At 35.9% G+C, this 16455-nt stretch overlaps 2 protein-coding genes across 5 annotated transcripts; both read right to left on the bottom strand.

Annotated features, from left to right (window-relative positions):
- Positions 1-923: 923 nt before the first annotated feature.
- Positions 924-5304, bottom strand: LOC108204456 (uncharacterized). The gene is made up of 2 exons (XM_017373905.2): positions 4806-5304; positions 924-2721 (listed from the first exon to the last, which is right to left on the bottom strand). The coding sequence occupies exons 1-2, from the start codon at positions 5159-5161 to the stop codon at positions 1122-1124; spliced, it is 1956 nt and encodes a 651-aa protein (XP_017229394.2). The 5' UTR covers positions 5162-5304; the 3' UTR covers positions 924-1121.
- A 1254-nt stretch (positions 5305-6558) lies between these two features.
- On the bottom strand, positions 6559-15832 carry LOC108215608 (uncharacterized). 4 transcript variants are annotated; one of them, XM_064086098.1, is made up of 24 exons: positions 15428-15827; positions 14654-15113; positions 13495-13856; positions 13347-13415; positions 13136-13273; positions 12907-13024; positions 12730-12812; positions 12396-12491; positions 12076-12244; positions 11858-12000; positions 11697-11783; positions 11433-11618; positions 11158-11325; positions 10826-10946; positions 10655-10724; positions 10083-10170; positions 9874-9994; positions 9092-9285; positions 8886-8994; positions 8402-8557; positions 8081-8183; positions 7378-7551; positions 7159-7304; positions 6559-6976 (listed from the first exon to the last, which is right to left on the bottom strand). In XM_064086098.1, the coding sequence occupies exons 3-24, from the start codon at positions 13738-13740 to the stop codon at positions 6759-6761; spliced, it is 3003 nt and encodes a 1000-aa protein (XP_063942168.1). In that variant the 5' UTR covers positions 13741-13856; positions 14654-15113; positions 15428-15827; the 3' UTR covers positions 6559-6758. The 4 variants fall into 4 exon arrangements, with proteins under 4 accessions (XP_063942168.1, XP_017243611.1, XP_063942169.1 ...); XM_017388122.2 differs by having other exon boundaries at positions 15435-15827; XM_064086099.1 differs by having other exon boundaries at positions 14654-15108; positions 15435-15827.
- Positions 15833-16455: the final 623 nt, after the last annotated feature.

Below are 16455 nucleotides of genomic sequence, written 5' to 3'. Positions count from 1 at the left end.
CCACTGATTATGAATATAAAAGTATAAGAATATAATGATTCATATATGTATATAATAATTGGTAGATGTGTGAAAAAAATAAGATAATAATTGGTAGATGATGATTGTGAAGGAAGAATATCTTAGAAGATTTCATATTGCATCGACAGCATGCGCACAAATCTCTAATAAGCATCATCATTGGCGTGATCATCTTCCATATTATACGTTTCTTTGTTTCTAGTGTATTGGTTAGTTTCGGATTTTTAGTTTTTTTCCTTTTTTTTGGATTCTTGTTGATGATGATGTTGTTCTAGTGCTTGTGCGTGTGTGTAGGTAGCTCTTTTGGAAATCTATTGTAAACTCAACATGTCCCATTTCTTCACAAAGTAAACAAACCGGTGGGTTTATCCTCTGTTGACCCGGGTTCGACTCTGGCTCACCCCGAGAATTATTAGAACATATACTAAGTTGTAAGGCATAAAAGCCTGCATTGTCAAAAAAAAAAAAATTAAAAAAAATTATCACAATTTGAAATAAGTGGACTATTAATTGTCGAAATTGACAGTGTTGATAATATTGTGATTAATACTTATTATTATGTTGTTAAAATAGAAATATTTTGGCTTTAATATTTACGAGCTACAATAGAACCTAAAAAACCGAAATATGTTGGTTTCGATATGGAAAACTTATAAAAGCCCTGTTCTGCAATACTTGAACCAGAGATGTTCGATCTGGAGAAAGCTTTGCAATTGAATATGTATATACCAGATATGAGATAAAAAAATATGACAGTACTAAACAAGTACTGAACAACTCCATTTGTGACCTCAAGGCCCTCGATTAATCAACCTTGTAATCAGATAAAAAACTCAAAAACTAGAACAAGCAGTTAATTGTTGAGACAGAAGCAATTCTTACTACTACAAGGAGTCACCAGGTTCAACAAATTATTCCCGAAATAAGATTCTAACATGAAAGAAACAAAAACAGGTGCGCAGAGAGATCCAGATACATATAGCAGTTGTAAATTTATTTTACAAATTCAAAACCAGATATTTCTTAGACACAAACAAGCCACAGTCACTTGTGTTCACAACGCGGGAAAGGCATAACGCCTGAAGCTAGCCGTCAGAGTATCAGCGCCTAAACCTCCTGTCACCACCACGGCCTCTATCTTCACGCCCATCACCACCCCGGCCTCTATCGTCACGCCCATCACCACCACGGCCTCTATCGTCACGTCTGTCACCACCACGGCCTCTATCTTCACGCCTATCATCACCATGCCTATCATCCCGTTTCTTGTTGTCATGTGACCTCTCAATAGATCGAGAGTCATCATGTCTAGCTCTCTTGGATTGATGACTTGGTGGCCTCTCCTCCTGGAGACTTCTAGTATCATGTCTTTCCTCCTGCTCTCTTTCATGCCTCCCCCGATAATCCCCCTTGCCAGCGTCATACCTCTCCTCTTCTTCCTCATCTCTTTTGTGTTTCTTTCCATGTCTATCTTCTTCATCCTTAATTTCTTTCCTTAATTTATCATCTTCACCTCTCCTGTGCTTTTTCTCTCTCTCATCATCTTCATCTATATTGTACTTTCTTTTTCTTTCCCTCTCATCAACTTCAACTGTATTGTGCTTTCTTTCCTTGTAATCATTATCATCCTTCATTTTTCTTCTATCCCCACCAGAAATAGCATCACTTTCTCCCTGTTTATAACCTGCATTCCTCGACTCCACCTCTTTCCCTTTTTTCTCCTGATAACCTGCATTCCTCGACGCCACTTCTTTCCCTTTTTTCTCCTGATAACCTGCATTCCTCGACTCCACTTCTTTCCCTTTATAATCCTTATAACCTGCATTCCTCGACTCCAGTTGCTTCTTTTTAGTGTCCTCCCTGCTATCAGATTCAGAAGATTCACTCTCTTCCCTCCTGGAAACCAATTTCGCCTTGTGATGCACGCGTTCGGGTGTTTCATCACGACGATAACTCTCACTATCTAAACCACCTCTCCATCTAGACTTGTCATCAATCTCATCATCATAGTCAGAACCTTCACTATCATGCCTTCTACTCTTCTTGTACTTCTGTGATGACTTTCGACTTGCATTTTGAACACCTGGGTCAGATTCATCATCTGAATCACTTTCCTGCCTAGTAATGTGATGCTTCTTCTGCCTAGTATTGTGAACATCTGGGTCAGATTCATCATCAGAATCACTTGCTTGCCTAGTATTGTGGCGCTTCTTCTGCCTAGAATTGTGATGCTTCTTCCGATTACGTTTTGCATGTACACCATCACTTCCGGAGTCAGAATCAGAGTCAGAAGAACTTCCGCCACGATGACGACGAACCCGGGTTTTCTCATATTTCTTTTTACTCCTCTTCACATTCTCCCGGCTACTATTACTATCGTCTGTATCAGATGAACTGTTTTCCTTTCGGAGTTTTGAACTTAAAATCCTCTCACTCGGAACTATATCCTCCTCTTCAAGACCTTTCTCTGAGTCGTCCTTTTTATCTAAAGTATCTCTTGCAAGGAAATGAACAGAAGCATTATTTCCACTTTTAGGAAAATTTTCCAGCTTCTCATCATCATTAATCTCTTCATCATCAGAGTGATTAATCGACTTGTTCTGATTCTTGCTCGGAGATGTTATCTTCAAAGCAGCCCTTAAAGTTTCCATCTGCTTCTCCTTTCGGGCAGCAATTTGGTGAGTCTGTGTATCTGACACCCTGGAAGTCATACAACAAAAACATGCAACTAAAATTAAATGAAATAGATTCAACTACTGAACTTAAGCTCACAGAAGATAAGAACTTATAGCTATGTAACCCTTTCTTCACTTCAAATTTATCTAGTTGCTTCATGATAAACACGCAACCAACGTCTGCCACTTATCTTCCTCTTCATTCTATCTTCTCATTAAAAAAACAAGCAACATAACAAACTGGCACCAATAATAACAAACACAACTATACTTAACTAATAAAATCATACCAAAGAACATATTATTTAATGGGTCATGTTCCAGAGAGAACCATTAGAGAGAGAACCATAGAACCCTTACCTTATAAGGCGGGGTTCTATAGCAGAACTTAAGTAAGCAGAACTTCACATGCAAAAAATATCAATATCTATGTATTAGATTTTAAAATTATTTTTGAACACACACAACGATGAAAAAATATGAAAAAAAACATGTATTTAGATTTAGATCCTAAAAATCTATTTAAAATTTAGGGTTCCGCAGCAGAACCTTAGTGGTTCTATGGTTCTATTTTAAGGACTGGTTCTCTCTTGAGCGCGACCCATTATTTAATATCTAATCAAGCATTTTCAAATGAATTATTAATTTAGCGAGTTCTAATGCCTCAGTTATTGGTGATGACAAATTTGAGTACCAAGTTTGTCAAGCATTAAACAACAAATCGACAATATAATAAATCAATAATTAATTATCAAGTTTCTAGTGTAGACGTATTATCCAAATCCAAGCTAAAAATAATTCAAGTATCAATCTCCCAACTTTCCTCTAACAAATCATATGTACTCTAATTAAACCAACAAACAATTATCTAATCAAGCTTATATATGACTCATGCACAGTTTATCAAAACTTTCTTTCTCGAGCTAGCTTTTATCCACACCAGCCACACCTACAAAACTACACTGTCTAATCAAATTATCAACAAACTAAGCATTAATATCGAAATCAAGGCCACCAAGAATTGAAGTATCACTCAATCAAATTTTCCCTAACAAAGCATCCATACAATAATGAAAGCGACAAAACAAGTTAATTCATCAAGATCTTCATTCTCGAGCTATCTTTTAACATAAACAACAATAGCAAAGACTCCGCCAACCTTATCAGCCACCCAGGCCATATTTGTTTGGAGCAAATATAATCCCCGGATTATTACCTTAATTAATTCAATTTCAAGGGTATAATCCCTTGAGTTTAATCACTAGTCCATTCCTATGGGATTATAATACCTTGTGAGAGAAGGTATTATAATCCCATGTTAAGGTATCAACAAAGTGATCGCAATATAATCCCATAGGATTATAATCCCTTGAATTTAAAGAAAATAATGTAATTATTCTGGGATTATAATCCTTTCAAAAAAACATGGCCCTAGAGCATTAATTTATCAAGTTTCTAGTATAGTAGTATGTACATATTCAAGAACCAATCCACCAAAGCAATTATTCAATCGAGATTTTATTCTGAAGCTACCTTTTTCCGTAAACAGTGGAGAATCCACCAGCCTGCGCAGCCCTATCAGCCACCTAGAGCATTTATTTATCGAGTTTCTAGTATACACATATCTTCTCAATCAAGGTCACTAAAAATCCAATTGTCAACCTATCAAATTTTCCCTAACAAATCATCCATACAATAACCAAACCAACAAAACAATAATTTATCAAGATTATTAATTTATCGAGATTTTCATTCTCGAGGAACCTTTTTTCATAAACAACCATAGCAAAGACTCCTCCACCAGTCAGCTCAGCCTTACAGCCACCTCAAGCATCACTTTATCAAATTTCTAGTATAAGCATATCATCTAAATCACGGTCACTAATAACCCAATCCATCATATTATTTCTAACAAATCATCCATAACATCATCCAACAAAACAACTACTTCACCGACATTTTTAATCCATCAAGATTTTCATTCATCGAGCATTAATTTATCGAGTTTTTAGCACATACATATCATCCAAACAAAGATCACAAACAATTCAACTAATCAATTATCCAATTAACATTATAAATTTATCGAGAATTCCATTCCAAAACTACCTCTTATCATGAACAACAACAGCCGACACGCCAGCCTCCCGTTCCGCCTTATCAGCGGCTTCGAGCACTCGCCTCGCCTCCTCGAGCTTTGGAGCAATCTCCTCATCCGTGTAGCCCTGATCAAGCAGCTTGTCCTCCAAGACAACGAGCTTGAGTTGGATCTGGCGTTTGCGATCGTGCTCGAGAATGTCCTTATTGGGGCCTTTGGAGACGCCGGCGGTGCCTTGGTTGTCGTGAAAGCCTTTGGGCTCGGTGGAGAGCTTGTTGGACTTGGGCCGGACGAAGAACTTGTTGGTCTGGATGTAGCCGTTGGTGCCGGAGCCCCGGGCGGTTTGGAGTCCGATGCCGTTGTACATGGTGGTGGGGAAACCCTAACCCTAATTTGGGGGAATGATTTGGGGGTTTGTGTTTGATTGATTGTTTGTGTGTGTGTTTTTGGATTTGTGGGTGTGGTTTAATAAGGGGGAGACGGGCTGGATCTGGATAGTACCTTTGGGTCGGGTCAGATCGGAGATATTTTGGTGAATCGTTTTATACTCCGTTCGTCCCTCTGAAAAATATACATATAGATCGGGTACGAAGACTAAAACAACTGTATAAAGTAAGTAATAGTAGTGAGAAGAGGAAAAAAGTGGGTCCCATCAATATAAATTTGTAAATGTAGTTGAAGATAGTGGGTGAGTGGGTTTTTTATATTATAAAAATTTGTTATTTTGAAAAAATTTTGAAATGTATAGAACTGGGACATCCAAAAGAGAAAAGTGTATAGAATTAAATGGGACGGAGGAAGTAATTATTTTAATTTTTTGTTAAATAAAAAGTGATATTACCCTTGGGTAAGGAGGTCTGTTTTTTTTTTTTTGAAATTTACTAGATGATTTGGCATGATTGTTGGGTTTTCGAAATATATTGATTCAATTTTCATATAAGTATGTGGTATGTATCTAGTATATATTATATATTAATTTTAATTTGTAATATAATAATTGTGATGGATGATGTTTATTTATAAAATGATTGTTTATGTTAACAAAATAATTATTTATAAATTTTTTCATCAGTTTAGATTTTGTGATATCTGATTTATAAATTGAAGTTGATCGTTATTCTAATTTCTTTATTAATTTGACAGATTTTTTAATTAAGTAATCGAATTAAGTTAATGATTAAATTTTCACTTTCAACAAATTTAAGATGATAAATAATACTTGAAATATCTTAAAAACCGACTCTTCAGGTATTTTATATTGTATAGAGTTTATATGTCTATGAAAATGTAATAATAAAACTAAATTTGATAAATTATTTATTTGAATGAAAATATTACATTTTGTCATATAAATCATAATATTGATATAAATTGTCAAACTGGTACTTTCTAAAATTTTACTTCAGTCATTTTCTTAATTAAGTTAATGATTAATTTTTCACTTTCAACAAATTTAAGATAATGAATAATACTTGAAATATCTTAAAAATTGACTTTTCAGATATTTTATATTGTATAGAATTTGACTTCAAAAAAAAATATTGTATAGAGTTTATATGTCTCTGAAAATGTGATAATAAAACTAAATTTAGTAAATTATTTATTTCAATAAAAATATTACATTATGTCATATAAATCATAGTATTGATATAAATCGTTAAACTGGTACTTTCTAAGATTTTACTTACGTCATTTTCTTACTTGTTTTTAACTTTAAATCATACTTCTTACACATACATATTTTGATTTCAAATTGAAAATTACTTTCTCAAAAAGATCATTTCACTCGCTCATAATTTTATCCATCACAGCCAAACTCGAGATAATGTTCTCAAATCATCCAATCAAATGCACAGAACAAACATAACATCCTTGATGCCAAAATAAGATCTATGACACTGACAACATTACTAGTGAAAGCACATGTCAGGAGGTTCCCCTGCATAAGATTTCAAATACATGTTTCAAATCCAACCAGATGCTGGCTTAGATTTCTTCTCTCGCACCTCATATTGGTGACATATCGTCAGAGCTGACTTGTCCGAAACAGGTCTATCCTCGGACATAAGCTCCATGTTAACTGTTTCGGTTCCCCAGTGTATGAGACACTTGTGAACCTGACTGACATTGAATTTGTTTACTAAAGTTACACCAAGGCATTTATCGACAAGCATCCATTCACCTGATATGATTTTAAGGAAACGGTCAGAAACTGACGCGCACAGATTACTAGTAGTTAGTTAAGGAGAGTTGTCGAAACAAGAACGACATGGACTCATGGAGCCTAATTCTTAAAAATTTTCATATAGGTTTTTCCATGGTTTGCAGAAATTAATATGAAAACGACTATATTTAATTATTTACCATTAGGCCGAGAGTCTCCTTCAAATCTCTGCTCACTACAAGTTGGCCAACAATCATGCTGAGATCCATTGATGGAAACAAATGACACGTATGATTCTGTAGGATGTAGAAGGCTAAACGTAGGGTGCACCCGCAAGCAAACAACCCTACAATTATGTGCAGAGTAAAGTGAGATAAGAGGTTTTTGCAAAATACTTGATGTAAAAGATAATACCAGACCTTGAAAATCCTCCTGAACCAGCACCAATACTGCGAGCTACAATGCTTGAATCAATCTGCACGACTTTTGGTTCATCTTTAGGCAAAGATATCGTCCTTTCAAGAACCAGCCCACCGCCAACATCACCTTCTAATGAAAGAGACTCCACTTCCTTTGCTTGTTCACCAGCATGACTAAAAGAACAAACACTCAGATAACATGAACATAGATAATTATGCTAGATTTGAGTAAAATACTTGAAGAAGCTTGTAGAGGTGTGGCTTTGCCTAGCCTAATTCCTCGGCAGATTCTCTCTCTCTTTCTATTTTTCTTTTTTAGTTGGATGAATTCCTCATTTGAATTAAAAAAGGAGAAAGGAAATCATGCTAAATATAGCTGCAGGCTGCAGCAAACCCCCCCAAAAAATTTACTACTAATAATTAAGTGGAGAATGTGGTATGACCATGAGTTTACAATTAGTTTACTCAATGAAAATTATGTTTAGTTGTTCTGTTTAATTCCAAAATCATCTGGAAAAAGTTTTATGGCCCTCAGCTTTGTGTCCTTAACGAACCTCCAAAGTAGATTATGTCTCTTAAAACACAAGTCAGAAGGTTTTTTGTGTGCAAGTGTGTCTCACAAATCACAACATTGCGTATAATAACTCGTGCAGTGCTGCGCAAGTTAGTATGTTTCAGCAGTTAAGGATTAACTTCGACTCACTCAATAACAGTATACTCCTCTAAACATCCAGCAGATTGGTACTCTGTTCCACTGTACTCTTCATACCCATCAATATCGAACTGGCTGTGAAGCCATTGAGTTCCTACCACAGCAAAAATCAATTATATGACCACTGTCCACTAATCGACATTGCAGAGAACTGAGGTCACAAAATAGCAAGTGAAAGGACATGGTAACAGGAAAAGATGAATGTGGAATGATTGTGAGGTCAAAGAAAAATGTAAGAAAAACCACATGAATAATAACAATCTGCAGTTATCAAAATTTTCTTGTCCAGTTTGATATGTAACTAAGCATTACCAGAATTAATATGCTCCATGGAAAGAATCCGACCCCCTATCCATGGAACCACTTTAAGGACCCAATCGCTACTTTTAAGTTCCACAGGAGTCCTCGAAAGCGCTATACCCTTTGCTTCAGATACCTTTTCCACATTTGGAATTTGCCTAGCAGTTTCTGCAATCAAATTTAAAACCGTATTAAACAGCAAGCCTTACCACAAGCCAATATCACATTTTTCAAAAAGAATTCTATAGGTTTTAGTGTGACTAAGAGGCTTTGAAATTGTATTCAGAAATTGACCACTATTCATAACTGAAATTACTTACTACTAATTATAAGATTCACAGCAATTTGTATGAACACGCAGTACAACTGGATTCCTTAGGTTCGCTCATCTTTTCTTTAGATTTCATACGGACAATGTTGATGATAACTTATTCAGTCATTTCTAACAAACAGAGATATATTAATATTTTAATTGCCAGTGAACAAGGAGTATTACCGATTCGACTTGTGAACTTCTTATTGCTTGCATATACTATATCAGACACTTCACTTTCTGAAGGCATGGTGATTTGTATACTATCTCCATCTACTCCATATGCATCAAGCTGTTAAAAAAACCTCAAACGATAAAACCAAACAAGTTTATAAAGCAACTGCCTCCATCAGTTTTTATAGCATTGAACTATATCGGCACACACATACCGTTGCATATTTGCCAAGCAATAAGTGGACATGTAAACGACGTTTTGGCCTCTTCCACAACCCCTCATATTTGGAAACTCTTATAGTAACAACTGAAGACTGAAGCTCAGCAACATATGTCGTCAAAAGATACTCTCCTTTGGTGTATTCATATCCATCACCGTCATCTTCGTAAAGGACACCTTCAGCTTTTCCTACAAAACAGAAAATTAATTCTATAATCAACCAACCGTAATAAGTATTATCTTCTACAAGCATCACAGAGAATCAATGTGGGGCACAGGTATATGAACAAATTAAAATGTTTTAAGAATCAAATTAAAAAAGCATCCATAAACGTTAATATTCCATCTATAATACTATATTTAAAAACCCATGTGTCTTTAACCCAACTACATATGTTATAATTTGATATGATTGCTTTTAAGTATCTCTGGGATACTATTTTGGTAACTCAATTGAGACTTGAATTCTCAACCTCTTGTTACCAAAGGCGGAGGGTAACCATTACATTACAATGCTAGGGATTAGTTTCACTTGGGCTTTAAGACAAGATTCAAGTTTCCATGACATTAGTACAATTTTTGACTGAAAAACACTTTGGTTGCCAAAACATTGAAAGAGTGTTAGCGTGAAACACTTTGGTTGCCAAAACATTGAAAGAGTGTTAGCGTGAAAACTTGAGAGATATGATGCCTCAAGCAGCTTAGTATAGTATTATGCCTGCTAATAAACCATTTTCACTGCATCTGATAGGTAGAACTCAAAGGCAAAAGAACTACCATTTTCATCTAAAGCAATGAGCATTGATAGATCATCACTTGGATCAGCTTCACCAACATGTTGATAAGGATGACTAAAGGGAATGATTGATCCACCTTGAAGATACAGAGCTGGTAAATCCTGATATAAACATTAAATACAAGATTATAAGTTTGTCAATAGTTGCTACAAAAAAGACACAATATGATTTCACTGTTTGATATAATACCGGATGTGAATCGTCGAAGTCAAAACTCAACCAAATGCCTTCAGGCAATGTGTGTTGCATCTCATGTACCCTTTGATCAGGTGTTGTGCTGCTACCACCAAAACAAATTTCTTTTGTTCACAAAAATTCATCTTTGATTTAAAAAATTTCTTGTAGTTCAGTCCATAACAAGTTTTACATTGAACCCATAAATTGTGAATCTTAGGTCCATTGTTTTATATTTATTTAAAAAAGGTCAATGGAAATTACCATGCCTTCGCAACGACACATTTAAAATAAATTGTGGAAGGAAAATAACCTAAATGTGCTCAGAACTTCTAAAGCTATCTTCATTCAAAACCAATAACTGAAGTGAAAAACAAATGAAAGACATGTGCAGGATGAAAATCAGATTATAAAAAAAATCAATATATTAGTATTAGAAGTTCTATCGGAGAATGCTGATAGTCAATCAATTCAATTGCAGTATTCTCAATTTGCTGGAAGTATAGGGTATCAGCACGAGGGGTGGATAATGAAATCAGGACAGGCATACTTTAAACCAACTCTAACCAAAGGAAGAGAATCCGAACCTTGCATAGATGAGGAGAGGTCCCAGCATGAAGGAATTTTCATTCGTTCTTAGCTTAGAATCTTTTGAATCTGCATTTAGTAATAATAAGCGTACAGAAATATTACATAAGAACCATATAGATGGATTGGTGTATCCATGTAATCAAATTCAACAGGTAAAAAATGCTCACCAACGAAGAATGTTGGAACTGCAACTGGAATTCCCTTAGTATGTGCCAAATAAAAGAGGGTGTACATGTGTGGTAGAAGGCGGTATCTCCTTCTCAGTGCTAACCGACATACTTCTTCACACTGTAACAGTAATATAAGTTATACTTGGCACTTGCACCATCATATATAATAACAGATGTTGATGCAAATTGAAAGTGTATAAAGCATGTCTTTAAAGCTAGCACTGCTTCTTAAGTTGGTGGACAGAAACAGTACTATGGATTTTAGGCATCTATATAAACCACATAACAGGTTAGAAGTACTGTAGCTATTTCTTTAACAATTGCGCAACCTCTTCCCCGAAAGACCAAGGTTCATGATCAGATGTGTCCTTCTCGGAGTGCCCACGACTAAATGGAAACATGGCACCAATACCCATCCATCTTCCAAAGAGTTTCGGTGTTGCATTTTTGCAAAATCCGCCAATATCTGGCCCTGCAAGTGGCTGACCACTAATCCCCTGCAAATAAGTTAATTATTAACAGAGTTATCCGAAAAGCAAAAGCTAATTGCAGAACCAGTAAATTTAACTTGAGTCAAACAAGAGATGAAGCCTAAGCTAATTACCAGTTGGAGAACCATGGATATGCTCATATGTAGATGCTCCCAGGTTGATAGATTATCGCCAGTCCATGTTGCTGCATATCTTTGACTACCAATTAATCCAGCTCGAGTGAGAACAAATGGACGCTTACTCTCATCAGCTACTTTCATGCCTTCATATGTTGATCTCGCCATTAACATTCCATACACCTAATAAACAACTAAAACTGGGTAAAATTTACATATAAATATTTACAGAGAGAAAAACAAAGGACCGGCATAATATACGTTGTGATAATGTGCGTGATTCTGGCATCCTCCAAGTTCAGCATCTCCCCTGTGAACATTACTCTCAGGCATGGTTTTTGTTACTGTCTGAAAAGAATAAATGAGATAAAGATCAAGCAGTTATATGGAAAAAATGAAAACAAAAACTTGCTTAACTCCACCTTGAAGACAGCGGGCTCATTCATATCATTCCATATACCATCCACGCCATATTCAGTAAAATCTTTAACTAAACTTGACCACCACAAACGAGCTTTTGATTGTGTAAAGTCAGGGAAAACACAAGGCCCAGGCCATACATCCCCTAGAAGCGACCAATAAAACTTGGCAATGTGAGAACCAGATTACATGTTCAATGTGAATGCATATAGAAACTTACCCACAAAAGGCCTTCCATCAGCTGTCTGGGTCCAGATGTCCTTTTCAGAACCACTGTCATAAACAAAATAACCTTCTTCGTGTTTGATTCCAGGGTCAAGCATCCAGATTGCTTTAAAACCAGTATCATGAAGATCTTTCACTAAAGATTGCGGGTCTGAGAAACGTTCCTAAGAGCAAATGAAAAATTAGCTGTTTTCTTATACAGCTGAGTTAATTACAGTTCTTGTCTTTCATATCAGATCAATACCACTCTCATGTTTCCAATATGAGTTAAAAGTCTGTGCAGGATGTTAACATCATATAATCATGGAAGCATACCTTGTCAAAAGTGAAACAACGAAAACCATCCATGTAGTCGATATCCATCCATATGACATCACAGGGTATACCTTTTTCCCGGAATGTTCTGGAAATCTGCACAAGTGAATGGGGCAAACTGAAATACATGCGTCTAAATAGTCTTCTGGGCTAAATTTGTTTATTGCAAACAATATCGCCAAACATTTTTTTGCTGGCCAGAATAATCAAATATTTATTGCATTAGCTTGGGAGATCACTTTCAAGATAATCACACAAACAAGTTTAGTCCGTTAACAGATAGCAATTCACTTAGATGTCAATATGGGAAGTCCATACAAGACAGATGACCAACCTCACGAACTCGTATGTCAGAGTCATAGCTATAACGACATTGATGATAGCCCAGTGACCACTTTGGCGGCATGAATACAGTTCCTAGTAAGAAATTGGATAGACGTTTTTAGTTACGCTGCACTCTTATCTGTATGTTGCCCGAAAAGACAGATTCATAAATCATAAAAGAACTTACCAGTTATTCGAGAAAATAATGCTACAACATCAACTGGCAAGGGCAAAGGACCAAAAGTAATAACCGGAAACGATGATGGAGCGCAGAACATTATAGTTGATTCTTTCCTTAAATCAATCTGTTTAAACAGTAAACTAACAATTCAGTAAGCTAGGTTGTGTGACAAGACAATCTATTCATAGACATTCATCAATATCGCGTAAAACTATTCAAAATATAGTATGATAACCTCACAACGTCTTGTTGTATCTGCAAGAACCCCGAAGGCTTCTCCACTTGGAATAACAGCTAGAACCCAAGGATGTGACTGGTATAAAGATGTCGTTCCAGCACCATAACCCCAGGCATCCGTGTTCCAAGTAAAAACCTAATGCAGAAGAATCATAAAAACCTTGAAGAAGCTAAACAATCTTGTGAAACCAATTAATGATGTACACTACCCTTTTCCCAGAACGTTCAAGCTGTCCGCTAACTTCTCCTGTTCCATAGAATGTGGTACCAGCAGGAAGCTTAAAATAAGACGAACAAATTAGTAACACAGTGATGTTAAGACTTGATAAATTTAACAAATTATGCTTTGTAACTAACCTCGATTTTAACAGTTTGTTGTCCAGCTACACACTCAAAGGTAGGCGTAAATGATGGTTTGCCCTTAGTAGTCAACAGAAGTGTGTCCCTATCTTTCTGATTAACAAAAGAAAGACTTGGAAACGCTGCGTCCATATCATCAGCAGAGCAATCAAACCGGAAAACTCCCTCCTCCAGAATAGGTTTGAAAACCATATTTCCTGACTGAACATCTGAACCTGATGCAGCAGCTTCTACTCCAGCCATCTTAGACACAACAGAGCTTCACCTGATCAAGGCTTTATTCGAATCCCCTTTTTCGGATGCTCTTCCTCCAAAACAACCAAGGTGTTTCAAAATCCAAAACTCCTCCCTAGCATACCCTATTATACAGATTCAGACAATTTCTATTTTAGTCAATTACCAAAACTGAACACGCCATTGCCTTCAAATCAAATAACGAATCGTCAGTTCTTTAATATAAGTATCCATAAATAATTGAAGTAAGCTTCCAATATAGAAGCTAACTCATGTGGGAGCAAGGGCACCACTGACAAACAGATTACGATCATGATCGTGCACCTCTGGCAACAAAGTGAGCTGTATTATTTGGCAATACTTTAACAAAGAATCATCAGTTATTTGACTCGCTACAACATCTGAAGCAGCAACTGTACAGCCATTCATCATGTATATTCATGCATTCATACTATTTACTGTTTCTAGTTTTCAGCTATGTTACTCGGACTTTTCATTTTGCCTCGTAGTACCCGTGTCGGACACTCAACACTCGTACATGGGCACTCATTTTAGGCTAAAAACATGTAAAATTATCAGAATATTACCGAGTCCTATACATGGACACGTATCCATGTCGGACACTTCTAGCCGAGTACGAGTAACATAGGTTTTCAGTTCATTTGTCTGGTTTCAAGCACATGCCTACATGTATATGCATTAGCATGTTATGACATTCCTTTGTTCTTTCAATCATCACGTCAATTTTCAGCAGATCATGAAATAATGTAGAGCAAACCACTTATGAAAATAATCAATCAACATCAATTCACAAGCAAGACCAGAATAACAAACAAGTGAAATCAAATAAAATATACACAACGATCATGATGACTCGCTATCACGAGTGATCATATCAGTGCAATGAAAACATGAACCTTACCCGCGATTCTTAAGCAGTATCAGACAAAGTTTAGTGATATTGATGCATTTGTGCAGCTATATTTGAAGTTGAGTTTGGTGCTGAGACTCTAAAGTTCGAGGCCTTCTCGAATAAGACCTATGTTGCTCAGACTCGGCTAAAAGTGTCTGACATGGATACGCGTCCATGTGTAAGACTCGATAATATTTTGATAACTTAAGTTTTTGACCTAAAATAAGTGTTCAGGTCCAAGTGTCGAATACACGATACAAATACTTCGGGGCAAAATGAAGAGTTCCAGTAACATAGAATAAGACAGGTTGCTATTGCAATATTCTACTGAAAACGTGCTCCATGCTTCCAATTAATTATTTTCCCACCAAACAAAGGATCAGTCAGAAACCAAAAAAACAGCTGTTGTAGTATTTGTTTATGTTTGGTTACAGTCATCAGCTTCTCATCTGCTTCACCATCATCTGCACTACAACAGAAAAGTGATCCCAGTCATTTTATTTTTTTTGCCAAAAAAGAAACACACTTTCATTAATCAGAATAAAACATGATCGGGACAAATCCCCAACCATTCATACAACCAGGTTGGAAAACAAAAATCATACTAAAAACAATTAGATGTTTTGTTTCCTGATCGTTTAACAATTAGATCCCTGTCATTATTTAATTATCATCATTTTATTCGATATATATTTTTCAAGATGATCATACATTTGCTTCACTAAAAAAGGGTACGAATAGTAAGAATTGTCGATGACTAACGAGGAGGGATTTAAGCTTTACGTTGTACCATGGCTGTAGACTGTAGTAAGCAAGATTGATTTGGATTTGTTGAAATATAGCATAAGATCCATCTGAGACCTTGCTGGAACACCTTCAGATTTTAGATAGATCGGTTCTCAATATGATATCAGAGCTCAGATTTGACGAGGAGGTCTCAAGTATTATCGATTGCCGAATGAGTTGCCAGCATGTTCTCCTCTTTCGATAATTAACGATTTGTGCCCTGCGAACACAAAGAAGGTTCTTAGCGATTTTTTCGGTAACTAGAATTATATGTCTATTAGTATCCTGAAGCTACGGGACTTTTGAGTCAAATCTGATTGTGTCATGTGCTGATGCTTTTTTGGGCATAAGTCTGCTAACGAAGTCGTTCAGAGTGTCTCATTGTATGTCTGAAGAAGAGCGTCTGTTCTATGTCACACTTACGGGGAGAAACCCTAATATTATAAATTGAAGTTAAAAATATTATGTAATGTTATAAGAATGATGTTAGAGCATCTCCAACCTATCACAACCCTCAGTTAAAATTCAATCGTATCATAAATAAAAATTATAAATAAGGTGTGAAATTTGTTTCACTCTAACCACACGTAACCTATATCTAAAAATATAGACCAATTGATGTTGATTATATTTGACCAACCACTACACTCATGTAGGTACATCCTCTAGGCGGCTGTAGCAATATCGGTTTATATAGCTAGCATTATTGGAGCAAAATGACTTGCAGTTTTGATAAATTTTACGTAATATTTTACAAGTCTAATTTAGCGAACTACTTTTAACCAACACCGTTGGAGGTGCTCTTACATAGGCAGATGGGCTTGAACTTGAAATATCATATAAAATAACATTTTTCCAGATGTTTTTCTAATTAGGTTGGGCTAAAATTAGGGATAAAAGCGTGCAACATTTGAAAAAATAATTATAAATGACAATGTTATAAAAAATAATTATAAATGACAATGCTATAAAGTGAAATTTGCAGTTATATTTTTCGGAATATTTAAACCATTATTACTTAAAAT

Source organism: Daucus carota, chromosome 1 (genome assembly GCF_001625215.2).
Source record: "Daucus carota subsp. sativus chromosome 1, DH1 v3.0, whole genome shotgun sequence".
In the NCBI taxonomy this organism is placed as follows: domain Eukaryota; kingdom Viridiplantae; phylum Streptophyta; class Magnoliopsida; order Apiales; family Apiaceae; genus Daucus; species Daucus carota.
Note: the sequence above shows the minus strand (reverse complement) of the source record. Positions and strands in the feature narration are given on the sequence as shown.